The following is a 15,080-nucleotide window of genomic DNA, read 5'->3' as shown; positions in this document are numbered from 1 at the left end:
TTTTTTTGAAGCTGAACAGTTCTCAGAGTTGAAACGGTTTTGTCTGAGCAGCAGCAGAGCAGCAAAGTGATAGTGTTCAGTCCACTTTTGAATAAGACTGTCTTCCTTACTTGTTGTTCAACCGACTGTAACTGTTCCTTGTGGAAGTTTTTGCAGTGCTTAGTATGAATTACAGTTGAGTCTTCCTTGGAAGTTACTTCCTGTTCACAATACGTGTATGAGACACAGCTTGTATTACCATTCTTATTCTAGGGATAGGGAATAAGCTCCCCCCACCCCGCTGCAAACAAACAAACAAAAACAGCACTATTGTGAACGTGCAGTTTGAGAGTTAATTTGTTGCTTTCCAAATATTTAACATCATTCAGCAGTGCACAGCACTAGCATACCTTCATTTTGCAGTTACACAAAGTAGGACCTAAGCAGGGGAGATAAAAAAATGGGGAATATACTGTCAGACACAGCTTGTCCTTCGGGCTTTGGTTTTACTGATGCTTGCAGCAGTATTGTCTTTCCTAGCAAACTACATCTGCATCTTTTTAACCATACAGTGAACTTCTGGTTCTGTAGAACTACAGCCCACACAATCCTAGTCTAGACCCAAAGCAGTAATCTTCCTTTCTGGATTTACTTTTCTTTTTTAGGCAAATCTATTCCCTGGTTCTGTCTGTTGCACCAAGATGAGAAAGAAAACAAATAGCTGTGCCACCACAAACAGCGAGAGGTAGGATTGTGAGAATGAGCAACAGAGAGCAACGCCACCTTTAACTCAGCACTGCTGAAGACTTTGTATCATGAATTCATATCACTCACGCTAGGTACATTACCATTAGCAGAAACCTTTTTCCTATTTGCACAAAAATCTTAGTTTGTATGGCTTAATAGCACAAAAGCTTCAGGGCAGCGTCAAGCCTAAAACTTGTTTTGCCTCTTCAGCATGGAGCTAGCCAAAGACTATCTCTTACCCCTTCCAGTCTGATAACAAATGAGTCAGGTGACCTTAAAGCTATTGTCTCCATTTCCAAGCAGCTATACAGTAATTCCCAGAGGTCCATTATAATTCTCAGAATGCAGCAGTGGCCATATGAAAACTGTGACCACAGTGTACCATAAGATACACAAACAGGATGAAGTTTGTCGTGCAGCTTTGATTTTTAGCAATAATTCTTTATACTTTATTTCCCAGTCTTCCTTATAGGATTTGAAGACTGTGTAAAGAACCTGTCATGTGACAGGTTTTTAAAAGATAAGCCTCCAGAACTAGTTGAGTAGAGATCACACATCTAGTATAAAAAGCTTTAGATAGGTAACTAGGACACTAGCAAAGTAATCAGATGAGAAGTGGTTATTGAAAAGAAAACTGTCAAGCAGTAAGTCCAGACAGCATAACTGGCTCTGTCCTGTGTATTAAAAATATTTATTGAGAATGCAATGCAGCCAAAAGGAGATATTGGTTAAAAATTAGATAATTAGATAAAAAGAAGTTTATCGGGCTCATTTTTCTGCATATTACTCTTCTGCCTGCAGTTTTCTTTAAAGCTACATTGGTTCCAGCTACAGTCCTCACATAAGGTACCTGTGTCTATTTGTGAAGTAATTAATTTGCTAGTCATAAGCTTCACCTATCTGTTCTCAACAATAAGCACTTTTAAACCCATTTCACCAATCCAGCTTTTAAGTATATCCTTAAGAGACAAATAAGAAACAATGCTTTAACCCAAAATAGTGCTTTCAAGCCTAACTTATTGCATGCTGTGTCTTGGAAGGACTGTTTTTCTTTATGGAATATTACAAAATGTTGTGGGTTCTTTATAGTCACAGCACAGAGGAAGTCAGACTGCTGATCAGTGTTTTCAGCATATGTCAGATTGAATTGCAAAGCACAAAGACATTGTTTAAGGGACGTTTTAAGGAAGCAGTATCTTAATTCAAAGCTGTTTTTGTATTAGCCTTTAATGTCTTCTTAATCCACACCATAAACTGGGCCCTGTGGAAAGAAGGGATTTCAGTAACACAGTCTCCTGAAAAGTTCTGGCTAAAAACATTAATGGGAGTTTGATATTTGAGTTTATTTCCAATTTCAGTTGAGCCACTAGGGACTTAAAATTTTCATCTGCATTCTTATAGCTAAATCCAGAGTGTGATTTAAACTCAAATGAAGAGGCTGCAGAATGCAGGAGTGAGGGATCTCAGCTTCTGAGAGATGGGGGTGTGTGCCTCTTCATAAAAAGAATGCAGAATGTTGAGCTGGAAAAGACAATAGAATGGAATAAAAAAACCATGCAGGATTATCCATCTTCCACTTGATGCTTACTGTCTTAGTAAGAAAGAAGCTGTAAACTCTAGAGATGACCAATAAAACCAAAAAATAAAGCCATAAAAACTGTTGCCTTGAGGTTCAGTCAGAAAGACATGGAAGGGCTTGGGAATGGCAGAGGAACAGGTGGATAGTTGTAGCAGTGGATGAAATCTCTGGGGCCCACACTTTTCTTTCAGAAATAGTTACCTGGAGGAAGCAGATGTGCACTGAGATGAATTAAACTGTGGGAGTGTGTGCAAGGCATAAAAGGTAATCAGCAGGGAGGAAGGAGGTGACTAAAAGCTACAGAAAAATACGGGAAACCAATAGGAAATAAATAAACAAGAGGGAAGCTGTAAATGGGGTTTGGAAAGGAACAGTATGTGACATAAAAGGAAATTAGAATACTGCTTTCAATTAAGAAATCTCTTTGAAAACAGTGGTTGGTAAAGACAGGTTTGGAAAGCAATTTTGACAGTGTGTAGAGGAGGCAGAAAATAGAGAAGAAATGAGCAGGAATGTGAAAGCTGAGAGTCACCAGAAGAAAAAGAGAATGTAAGACATTCAAACTAAAGCCAGCACTGCTGTAGAAGGTAAGGACTTCAGCGTAAACTAGAGTGTGACAAAAATGGAAAAAGGTGATGCTACCAGGGGCTGCAAAGAAGGCTTACACAGTTGTCTTATTATCACTGATCACTCCTTACAACCTCTTACAGAGCTAAAATGAACGAGCCAAAGTAATGCGTTTAAACTAAAACTTCATGCAAGTCTCTCATATCTTGGGCTGTAGTGTCATGTATGCTGAAGGCATGAGGGAGGTGTCAGCCCTTCCAGATGAAATGGCATGAGCCCCTTACTCTGTACAAGCATGTACGTGTGTGCAGCTGGACGGCAACCCCCAGGCTTAAAACAGGTCTAAATGTAAAATACAGGAAAGAATGGTTAATTTTCATTTGGATCAGTCTTCCCAGTCCAGTTAAATATTGGGACCACACAAATGCCTTTGTGCAGTCAAGGGCAGGACTAGTGTTTTCAGCAGCAATTCCGTGAAACTGGAGCCTCCAGTAGTTACCTCCAGTTGACAGCAGAGAGCTGTCACCTGTGCTCTGCACAAAACAGAAGCCTGTTCTCTAAAATGCGCTTCCAGGCAGTTTGAACCCATGTTGGTGCTTTTGCATCCCCCCAACACCCCGTGTTCTTCACCATCTTTGCACACCTCCTTTAGCAATGGCAGCTCTTGGGCCCCTGAAAGTCAACTCAGTAGAAAACTGCTACCTCTCCTTTGTTCTTCATCCTCTCCTTCAGATGTAGAAGGATGATACCTACCTCATTCTATCTTACCATCCTGTGCCATCCTTCCTTCTGCCAGCTCTAGTTCCCATCCATCTTTCCACCAGCCTGCCTAACATACTAAAGCATCAAGGAACAGGGAACAGTCCCCCTAAAAAAGCAGATACCTCTACTGTTTTTCTTCGTATGTGGGGAATTCTTCAGGCAGTAGCAGGGATGACAGCTGTTAAAGCCATTATGTTTGTTCAGCTGAACATGAGACCACAGCAAGTCCCTTGTGAGGTCTGTAATTCAGTTTAAGCAAATAGAATTCCATTTGCTTAAAAGCAGTCTGCTTTTTAGGACCGCTCTGAATGCATACAACACCTAATTATTAATGCATTATTAAACCACTCATTGCCTTTAATTCAAAGAGCCTGAACATGATAGACTGTTATAATGTGATCTTTATTATTGTTATGGGAAGTACACTGGAAAACTGCATATGTATTTGCTGTAAAGTCTGAAGTAAATTATTGAAACAATAGCTCTAATAACTGTAATAAATTTTTCTCAGCTGTTCGGTTACAAATCGGAAATACAACTCTTAAAAATCACAGTGGTCTTAAAGTGGGGCAGTAAGGACTGAGAAGGAGTCTCACAAAAATCATGGAATAAGACCTACATATAAATACACTTAACATTACTTTCCACATGGTGGGCTTGATTCTTAGCAATGGTAGCTCAAAAGAAATTCAGATTCTGAATGTTGTTTTTACAAACCTGTTTCAGTCCCAACATAAAGACTGTGTCCATCATAATGCTTTAGTTTATATTGCCTGTTGTGGTACTAACAAAGATTCAGAGCACAATGGTATATTGACCACTTAAATAGGTAGAATCATAGAATCATAGAATATCCTGAGTTGGAAGGGACCCTTGAGGATCATCAAGTCCAACTCTTGACACCGCACAGGTCTACCCAAAAGTTCAGACCATGTGACTAAGCGCACAGTCCAATCTCTTCTTAAATTCAGTCAGGCTCGGTGCAGTGACCACTTCCCTGGGGAGCCTGTTCCAGTGTGCAACCAGTCTCTCTGTGAAGAACTTCCTCCTGATGTCAAGCCTAAACTTCCCCTGCTTCAGCTTAACCCCGTTCCCGCGGGTCCTGTCGCTAGTGTTAATGGAGAAAAGGTCTCCTGCTTCTCGACACCCCCTTACGAGGAAGTTGTAGACTGCGATGAGGTCTCCCCTCAGCCTCCTCTTCTCCAGGCTGAACAGGCCCAGTGCCCTCAGCTGTTCCTCGTACGTCTTCCCCTCCAGGCCTTTCACCATCTTCGTAGCCCTCCTCTGGACACTCTCCAACAGTTTCATGTCCTTTTTATACTGTGGTGCCCAGAACTGCACACAGTACTCGAGGTGAGGCCGCACCAGCGCAGAGTAGAGCGGGACAATCACCTCCCTCGACCTACTAGCGATGCCGTGCTTGATGCACCCCAGGACACGGTTGGCCCTCCTGGCTGCCAGGGCACACTGCTGGCTCATATTCAACTTGCTGTCTACCACGACCCCCAGATCCCTCTCTTCTAGGCTGCTCTCCAGCGTCTCATCGCCCAGTCTGTACGTGCAGCCAGGGTTTCCCCGTCCCAGGTGCAGGACCCGGCACTTGCTCTTATTGAACTTCATGCAGTATGTTATAAAAATATTGTGACTGCTGTACTTAACCTGGGATGTTTGCATTATGAAATAAGAATTCTTAAGCAACAAATTAAACAGACTTTCTGTTTGTTTTCATCTCAGGATCTCCTGAAGCTTCTGTGGGACTCTGCCATTGTTAAATTCATAACAGGTACACAGTTTTACTTAACTGTGTTTTTCTTTTTTCCTTTCTTTAGATCAGAATAACTGTCAGAATCTAGAAAAAAAGAAGTGAATCCATCAAATATGGAAGAGGACACCAAACCTCTCTTGATTCCTGTTGGAGGCGATGAAAGCAATTATGGAATCATGAATATACAGTTTAATCCAGAAGATTTTAAATGCAAAAGGTATGACAAATACAGAGCAACAGAATGATTGTGTAGTAAAGAGTTGTTTAATCTTTGCTTCTAGCAACAGAATCCTGTTAAGACAGAAAACTAACATTTGGAATCCAGTGTCTGAATACAAACAGTTCCTATTTTGTCTCTATATGACATTACCTCCAAGCACTGGATGAAGAGATGTGCTTATTGTTTTGTTAATAAGACTTTTCAATTGATGTTACTTCAGGGAGGGTGCCTCAATTAGAATTTTGCATGTGGTTTGTAAAATGCTTTTCAATAACTGAATGAATACAGTGTGGTGGTTTGTATTTAGCACAACAAAGTGAAATGTTGAGACTACACAAGAGAGCTTGCCAGATGCTGTAGATAAATAGCTGTTGATATGTGTAAATGGCTCTGTGTGCATTCCACAGGTAATACTAGAGGAATACATTATTTGCTTGTATTGAGGAAATAGTGGTGACTATTGTTTTTAGGAAAGCTATAGAATTTCTTGAGATTGAGTAAATATGAAAAATACAGCTGCCCGTCCTTTTTGGCATGCCTGAAAAAAAAAAGAAAAAAAGAAAAAAAAAAAAAGTATTATCTAGCTAAGCAGTAATTTTGCATGGTTTTATATAATTTAACAGCTCTATTCCCCAAAGGAGCTCAAAGTGGGAGACTTTTGCTGTTGTTGCTGTTAAGAGTTCTGTGAGTTGTTGCCGGTCCTGGAACCAAAACTGAAATCAGGGTGGGAACTGCCTTTCATAAGTTTGCTGGACATACCAGCTCCACATTTTTGCATAACGGAACAGAATATTGCCATGCTACCTTTTGGACCCTGTTTGTGCTCTTCTGCCTCTTGTTTTGTATTTGCATCCAGTGTCATATTTCAGTAGTGCAGTCTTCCTGAAGAAGCTGAAGATGGCACTGTTGTATACAAAATCCTTTTACTGGTGTCCACTTCAGCAAAAGAGTACTTGAGGATAGTGATTTCCTGCTGTGTCAGCCTGAGTGGGTAGCTTTAGAATGCTGTAAGAGCCTATACCTGTGTTAGCCAGGGGCTAAACCATCTCTTGTTTCTCTGGGAGCAAAGGAAGGAGGAGGGGAGGAGGACAAGGGGTTAGCACAGAGGAAGAGTGAAATACAGGTGTGTGCAAGTACAGAATAGTGTATGTAAAGATGAGAAAATAGTAGGGTACTTTCGAGATGGAAAAGGAATTGTGAAAAATGAATTCTTGGTTTATCTTCTTCCTGTGGAGTGTCAGAGCCCCTCATGGCCCACCCAGAATTGGAAGATTACCAATTTATATGTATTTTGGGAGCTCCTCATGTTAAAGCAGCCATTTGTTGTGTTGGAGGAGCAAAGGGTTTCAGGTGGTGTAGTGATGTCAGAGTAAAAGGAGAAGTTTGCACCTTTGCAATATGTAGAAATGCCAAGATCCACTTTTCAACAGTGAGGTTTGGTGTTGATTCCTTGTTATGTGTTTTACTTTCCATGTGATTTCTTAAGTTTGGAGGCTCAACTTCATAAAAGGTTGTAGCACCTGGCATTTAGTTTCCTCCCCAAAAGCAGTAAAGTATTTTTGTATTACATTCCCAGCTCTACAACCTCCAGCTTTGCAGATCCATCCTCTTTGTCCTTATTGTGCCTCCTGAAAGTCCTTTCTCCTATTTAGTACGGCCTGATCTTTTGTCTTCCGAGCATGCAGAGGCACCTGATCTTTTGTCTTCCGAGCATGCAGAGGCACAAGAAATGAAGGGCATGAGACCTGGGATATCAGAAGGGCCTGGAAATCATTGTGGTGTCAAACAGTGCTGAATTTCATTTCTGCATATTAGAAGAGGTGGCACAATCTTTTGAGAAAGGAATGGGGAAGAGTAGGCCTTCAGGGTGTGCCTTGGGCACAATCAGAGCAGTGAATGGGGCTTTGTAGTCTTGGGAGTGTGACTGGAAGGGCTTACTCATTAAAGCTTCAAGGAATTGCAGCTCGAGGGAGAGAGGTTTATCATCCATCAGAGCATCAAACAGTGCAAATGCAATAGTAGTACATGATGTTCTCTGTTTAGTTTGCTCCTTTTTTAAACTTGCTGTTCAGAAACTGTGATCAGACATAGTTGTGTGGTCCCCTACCACCAATTTTCAGGGTCCTTATTTTTGCTTTGATTGAGGTTGATATTGAAGTGTTTTGTGTGATTTGCTTATAATCACTGTTTGACTTTCTGGATGCTATTCTCTTTGTTTGCTTGGGTTGTTTTAGGTTTGACTGCATTTACATAGTTTGGTTTTCCTAACAGCTTGGAGGATGTTGGATTTTTGAAAGACATGCTTTTCACTGTTTACATAAGAACAATAAACTAATTGTTTATTAGAGTTGTAAATTATTTTGTATAGTATTTGTCTAGTATTTTGGTGAAAATACAAAGCAACATTTAATCCTCTTAAAGAGGGTGTTACTATTCTTCACAATGACCTGAATTGCTCAGATCTATTAGGTGTGTTTGGCCATTTTTTAGGGCCCTTTAAAAGGCCGAATTCCGTTGCAATGGCGTATTGATGCTTATTGTATTCAAGGGACAGGAGTTTCTTTTTTCTTCTTACTGCTTTTCAAACCTACTTATTGTCAATCTATTGTTTTGCATATGAAAAAGCTTTTTTTACATATGAAGAAAGTAAGAATGCCTCTGATAAGAGAAGATCAAGGCTTCTTCCCTGTTGTTTTATTTTTCAATCCTTTTTGAAGTCCCATAATGTTTTCCCACAATGTAGGAAAGATCAGTAGGTGAAATTAAATTGTTACAAATTAAACAGTGTCTGTAGGTGGCAGTCAGAGAAGCTTTTTCTCATGCAAAAGTCTTCCCTTTTCATCTTGAAATTTCTCTTAGCTGACAAAAAGTTATACAGTATTAGGTACTACCCTCTGCAAAGCTACTGTTTCTGCATTCATAAGTTTACTTCTCCAAACCCACGTGATCTTTTTATTCCATTTCATGCTTTTTGTGTTTCTCCATTGCTAACATTTTTACTAATTCCTAATTTTACTACTTTCCAACAAGACCTCATTATGAAACTTCTTACTTGTAAGAGCAGTGTAGAATGTGTAGGTAACCTTTGCCAGAGAAGACGTAACAGTGCTTGCAATGTGATATGGAAAAACTTGTGATTCCATATTTGTTAAACTAGAATGTATATCCTCTGAGCAAGATGACTTAGTATTGTGTCCTGAAGGGTTATTTTGGTTCCACTGCCATCAAATACTTTCAGTTAGTTGCATGGTCATGTGCTGATCATTATAATGACAGTGGTATTAAGAACCTGGAAAAAGCTGAGTTTTTCCAAAAGAGTAAAGACCTTATAGAATACACCATGAGCATACGGTTTACAAATCAGACAGCTTAGAATGGCAGAAATCAAGTCAATGGTGTTCTTTTAATTGGTTTCCTCAAAGTAAGTGCACTAACATCTCGAGTGTTCTTACACAGGTTGGAGGTGATTCCTGATTAAGGAAGAAATAGCAATCTATGAATGTAGCCTTTTACTCATTACACTTACTCACTTTAATTTTCATGATGGTGAACCAGTTTTTTTCATTAGTTTCTTCTGTGCCATATATAAAGTTCCTGTAATAATTCGGTGACTAAGTAAAACAACAGACAGAGGAATTTGCCAGCTTTATCTCAGTACAATAATCCTTTCAAATCCATGAAAATAACTGATAGATTTTTGATACTGTGTAGTCAGAGAAATCAGTGTAATAAGCTGAAGTAGATTCTTTTGGTCTTTTTGGAGGAGTAGAAAGAAGTTGCAACCTCTAATGCGTTTTTATTTTATTTTGTATATTTTTTCCCTATTTGTTCAGGTATGAAAAGTTTGCCTAATTTGAAGGTATTAGTACCATCATGTAGAGCTAAAAAACACACTGACATAAAAAATTATGTTATAAGGGCTTAATACTCAGAAAACTGCTTTTGATCAGATGACCAGAAACAGTTGTTTGATGTTTAAGAATATTTCAATGACAGGGTAAGGTAGGTATTTGCTCTACTCCTTCATTGCTCTGCAAAATACATTTCTGAAAATGTCTAGAAATGAGATGTAGCACCCTTAGACATGCTAGTAGTTGCAAGATTGTATGTGGCTTGCCAAAAAAAAAAAAAATCCTATTGTGTGCTTTCCCAACCTTCAAAATCCAACACTGGAAGTTTACACAGCACAGTATTTGGAAACAGTCTTAATTATGAGTGCCTTTTTTCATTATCTTTGCTAGCAGGAATTGCTACCAAAGATCATATTGTGGGGAAGTTTGGACAAGAGCCCTCTCCTCTCTTTCATGGACCAGCATTAGATTCTCATTAACTGTGTTCCTTTGTGTGAGAAATAACTAGCAGATGGGTGTAGTTGCAGGTTTGCTGGGGATGGTTTCTGAAGTACATGTGCAGGGGCTAATATTTGGGAGGTGTGGACCTCCTGCAGGGGATCCTGTTTCTTGTCTGTACTCATTCTGTTGTGGAAAACAGCTGTGTTTTACTGATGTGTTTGTCCTGCTAAAAAGAGCATTGTTTTTCAGGCTAGCTATTGAAATGTAAGTTATTATTGTGTTTGTTGGTGTGGATATAATAAATTCATTGGATACTGTAGTCTATCTCAGTGCATTGTAATTGTCTGCACTGTTCTGCATTAATAGTCACAGCCTCCAGTCATGTAACCTCTTCCTTTCCTCCAGATCGCATTGTCCCTCAGCCTTTTCATATTCATTTTGCCACATGAGTGACATAGTGTGATTGCATGTATAAATCAGAAAGTTTTCTAGGAATCTATTGCAGCTGCTGAAGTGTACGTGTACAGACCGCTTGAGTGCTAGACTTAAGGTCCCTAGAAAGAGTTTCCCAAAGTATAGCCCAGCTTGTATCCTGCCTACCTTGGGCCTTGAAAATCTCACAGTAATCTTCAAGAGCTTCCCAGACATGTCTGAGTTTTTAGTACAGCCAGTCTTTGATCTGGAGATAACTGGGGCTGGGAAGTGGCCCAGTTATAGAGAGCACTACCAACTCCTAATGGAGGTCAGAGAGGAAGATCGCATCCCAAATTGCTTGTTCAATCCAGACTATGCTCTTTCTCTAAAGAATTTCTTACCTACTGACAGATACATCTTTGCTACATGTCTTTTTCTTTTTTTTTCCTGATATTTGGTTATTGACAAACAGTAGTGGTTTCACCATAAAATAGAATGTCATATTCATGTTTTATGTTGTTTCACCTTCAAAATTTTCTGTGGCTTTAACTTGCTTTAGAAAATAATCACTCACTGTCTTCCAGTCTGGAAGAATTTTCTTTGATGGCCATGTCAACAGCTGTTGATCACTGTTATGAATGAGGTCTGAATTCAATCTGAATTTTGTAATATTTATAAAACAAATATTTCTAAAAGGTATAAAAGGCAAGTAAACAGCGCTGGGTGTGCGGGGAGTCTACGCTCCACCAACATGCACACACGAACATCAAACATTCCAAATATATACAGCACATTGCTTTACATACTAAACCCGAGTATGCCTATACATATGTACAATCAGGAAAGGTAACAAACAATCCTTTAAGTTCCATGACTTAACAGTCTCCATTTTCCATGCCTTCTGAACAATATGTCTCGCTTTAAGTTGTCAAGCAACTCGGTCTTCAGGCCTTATGTACTTTTCAGGGCCCATAGGGCCTGGGTCAAAAGGCACGTCCAGGTCAGCAGGGGGCAGAACAGCAAAGGCCTTCGATGGCTGTAGCAGCAGAGGGGCCCGTGGCGATGGCATAGCAGTCGGATCAGTAAAGGAGCCCGCAGCTCCCTCACTGTCTGGCAAACCACACGTGTCTGACTGTGGTCCCACACGGCTCTTTAAGGCCTCAGAGACTGCTCGCCTGGTGCCGAGCAATCCCACTGCAACCTTGTCGTTTTTAGTTGCAGAGTCTCACACCTTGACCTCAGTTTGGTCCCATATTTCAGGATCATAATCTGTCCAATTGTTAATAAGGAGAATAAGCTGTAAGGTTTCCAGGACAGTCTTTGTTCCTAAGGACGTATGACTCCCCATAATGCGCAACTGCTTACCAGCGAGAGGCAGTTGTGTGCATGGGTCTGCTTCTCTCAGCTCGAGCTTCTCTCCAGCTCCAGTGTGCCTGTTTCCAGCGACTTTCTGTACAAGCTTCTCTGAGCAGTTTGCTGAGTGTAGCCGAACCTATCTTCATGAGGCGATCAATGTGCCTGTTCCTGTCCTGATCTCCATTCTGCCAACCTGTTCCTCTTCTTTTTCCTGCTTCTTTATTGACGTAACTTCATCGTGTTGCCTTTTTTATCTTGAGGACAGGCTCCCCTCTTATGCCCTTCTCTCCACAGCAGTTCTTTTCAAAACAACTTTCCATTGGCCAAACAACTTTGAATGTAACAACAACAGCGAGCATCCAGAAACTTCCATGCCTTAATGGCTGGAGAACAAGAAACCTGAGACTGCATGGAGTCTCCTGAATCACCCTTCTTTGTTCCCTCTAAATTATTTTATATTCCCTATGGCCTCATCGTTAAGAGTCTAATGTTAACTCAACCACGGGGCTTTCCAACCTCTATGGCCACATTCCCAAATCTCCCCCTTCTTTATTAATATCAACCATTTTCTCGACATGAATTACCACTCCATATATAACAATCACCATGCTGAAAGAAATCTTTGCCAGGGGTTGGCCTGCTTTGAAGCAAAATGTAGACTGTTCACTTTCATTTCAGTATGTCGGAAATGATTTAGCAAGTCTAAGAAATTTTTTCCATGATGAAGGAAGACGTAAGAATTAGTGATGTCTAAGATAAAGGAAATAATTATTTACTATAATTTGTAGAGAATAAATTTATTTTTATTTGTTTTCTGCTTCTGTTAGTTTGTATTTTTCCCGTTATTCATACCTGCAATACCTATGAAGCATACAGGGATGAAGTCATGCTAAAAGTTGAGGACCTACCATCATCTCTTTCAGAGATATCACAACTGATTTTCAGAGCTGTACTTCTTGTCTTTTTCCCAGCTAAAAGATAGTGTCATGGTGCAAATGCTTAATGATTCAAAGGAAAGGAGAATGGGATCTTTGTCACTTTACTGAGATCTGTGGCAGGAGGGGCTGACAAAGTTCTTTAGTAGTTTGAGCCAGAAATGCATACTTCCAAACAGTCAATTCAAATAGGTGGGGTATTACAGATAAAATGGCTGGATTTATTGCTGACTTGATTTTTGCCATTGATAGCATGAAACATGTTGAAATACCTACTTTTGTGGGTTCTGGTTTGGTGTTTTGTTTGTTTGTTTCTAAGTCATTTAACCTGGAGGAAGATAAGGATGATGTTGATATGCCTTTGGGAATGAAAAGGTGAAAGGAAAAACAAAACCGAAAAAACCTGCAAGGCTTGCAGGTCACCATTATCCCCTGCAATCTTTGCAGTATTTTGATTAGGTTATATATCTCTGTGTTGTAACTTCGGGAGCAATGCGGGAGGAACTAAAGCTTTCGCTCTGCTTGCTCCATACCTATGTGTATGCAAAGAAAAAATTGGGGCATGAGGCTGCATCCTTCTTCAGTGGCTAGGACCATTCCTGCAGTCTAACATGTAACTAGAGAAGAGGGCAGGGAGACCACTGCATGCTGCACATCTCTGTGAGAGTGTATCGCTGAACTGTAGGACTTCTCTTGCTGAGTGAAAATCCTGTTCTCTGTAATTAATCTAATTGAATTTAAAAGGAAATCCTGAGGTGATTCAGAGCTGAAAATGGACATCTGCTGTTCAGTGTCTCTGACAAATTCCATTCCTGGTTGCTTTGGTTTAAAAATAATTATGATCGTATTGGCTGATTTGGGCTTGGTTCCTTCCCCATTAAACACAATTTTATACAGTGTTTTTTGGCTAGGTTATTACTTCCAGCCTTTTTTTTAGTTGGTCCTCATTAGCACTGCTCATTCCTCTTTTTCTCTGTCTTCTTTCTATTTCTGAATTCTCACGCCTTCTGTTTCTAGCTCTATTCCTCATCACTAGTTCTGGCAACACAAGCTATAAACACTAATAAGCTTGGCCAAGCTTATTAACATGTAGTTCTACTGTGACTCATTGTTGAGAACTAATGCACTGGATATTAGGTCTGAATTTTGATGTTAGTTTGCCATGTAGAACCTGTGCAAGACGCCATTTTAATATGGATAATATAAAGGCATGGTTCTTTCATGTATAGCAGTTTCTCTCATGGCAGTGATGGATTCGCATGTGCTTTGTTTCAGTGAGTGACAGGTCAATCCAGAGGGATCCTAAACTGTGCTCTGAATTACGTTACCTCTCATATTACAAGGTTGTTAAGGTTTTTCATCTTCTTCCTGTTTTGTTTTGTTGGTTTTTTTTTCTCTCCTTTAGACCATTTCATGTGGAGCCTACAAACATAGTCAGCGTGAACGATGACATGCAACGAGTCACTGACGAAGCTTCAGCAATGAATAAGCGGATTCATTATTATAGCAGGCTCACATCTCCTACAGACAGGGCATTGGTAAGGAAAACACGGGGTCACATTAACTGAGAGGTCTCTAGCATGTTGGTTCTTCCACATCCTAGTTTTATAAAAGAAGCACAAGTAAATGTAAGGGGGAGAATCACTCTGTAGCTTGTTTTAAAGTAAATACCTAGTAGATGAATGCCTTAACAAGGTCTTGTGTTATCACAAGTCGTGATCAACTTGTTGTGTGATGCCTTTACCATCCAAGAAAAGATACGAACGGTATGAATTTTGGAAGAGAGGTCCAGGCTGTCCAGATGTGTACTGGTCTATGAGAGGATTTAAGGAGTGGACTGCAGCAGTGATTAAGCTATCACTCTCTGTATGCTATAGATGTTTTGCAGAAGAAAAACTATTTTTCTGTTACATAGTTAGATTCCAAAGATCTCTATTAGTGGGCTGAAAAAAATAATGTGGTCCACATTTTTTTTTCCTTAAAAATGCACTTTAATGGAAATATTTTGTTCTGTAACAGTTGGCTTGCTGTATTTTGGTTAATAGTTATTTTGGTGCTACTCATAATTGTTATTTTTCATCCATTTGTTAGATTGCTCCTGATCACGTACTTCCAGCTCCAGATGAAATCTACGTCTACAGTCCATTAGGAACTGCTTTTAGAGTTGACAGTTGCACAGATGGCTATGGTAAAAACTCCAGTATAGTGACAATGTATGTTAAGCACCTTCCCATACAGTAGCCAGAAAATGCATTTTTGTGAATGTTTTGTACAGTATGCATAACAATTTTATCTAAGAGGATAATATGGAATGAGTTCTTTTAAAATCATTCACTGGCTTTTTTCTTTTCTTCTTAGATTTGTGATATGGAATACAATGATGGGTACATCTATATTAAGTATTCCATGGGGGATAAAACAGGTAAAGCTATGAAAAACATATGCTTATGAAAATGCTTTGGGT

At 39.8% G+C, this 15,080-nt stretch overlaps 1 protein-coding gene across 8 annotated transcripts in view; it reads left to right on the top strand.

Annotated features, from left to right (window-relative positions):
* The window catches only part of SLC38A9 (solute carrier family 38 member 9), a 49,461-nt gene that overhangs the window by 4,766 nt on the left and 29,615 nt on the right, over positions 1-15,080 (top strand). For 4 of the 8 annotated variants that reach the window (XR_011805775.1, XM_038170803.2, XM_038170807.2 and 1 more), the window contains 4 exons: positions 5,464-5,616; positions 14,022-14,154; positions 14,708-14,829; positions 14,975-15,038. Coding sequence is in view for 7 of the 8 variants with exons in the window: in XM_038170803.2 (XP_038026731.1) it covers positions 5,513-5,616; positions 14,022-14,154; positions 14,708-14,829; positions 14,975-15,038 (423 nt within the window). In the remaining variant the exon portion in view is untranslated. Of the gene's footprint in view, positions 1-644; positions 819-5,463; positions 5,617-14,021; positions 14,155-14,707; positions 14,830-14,974; positions 15,039-15,080 lie in introns of those variants that run through there. The other 4 variants (XM_038170804.2, XM_072031071.1, XM_038170805.2 and 1 more) reach the window with 2 other exon arrangements.

Source organism: Anas platyrhynchos, chromosome Z, assembly GCF_047663525.1.
Source record: "Anas platyrhynchos isolate ZD024472 breed Pekin duck chromosome Z, IASCAAS_PekinDuck_T2T, whole genome shotgun sequence".
Classification (NCBI taxonomy): Eukaryota; Metazoa; Chordata; class Aves; order Anseriformes; family Anatidae; genus Anas; species Anas platyrhynchos.
The sequence above is the reverse complement of the archived record's forward strand: the minus strand, read 5'-3'. Positions and strand labels throughout refer to the sequence as shown.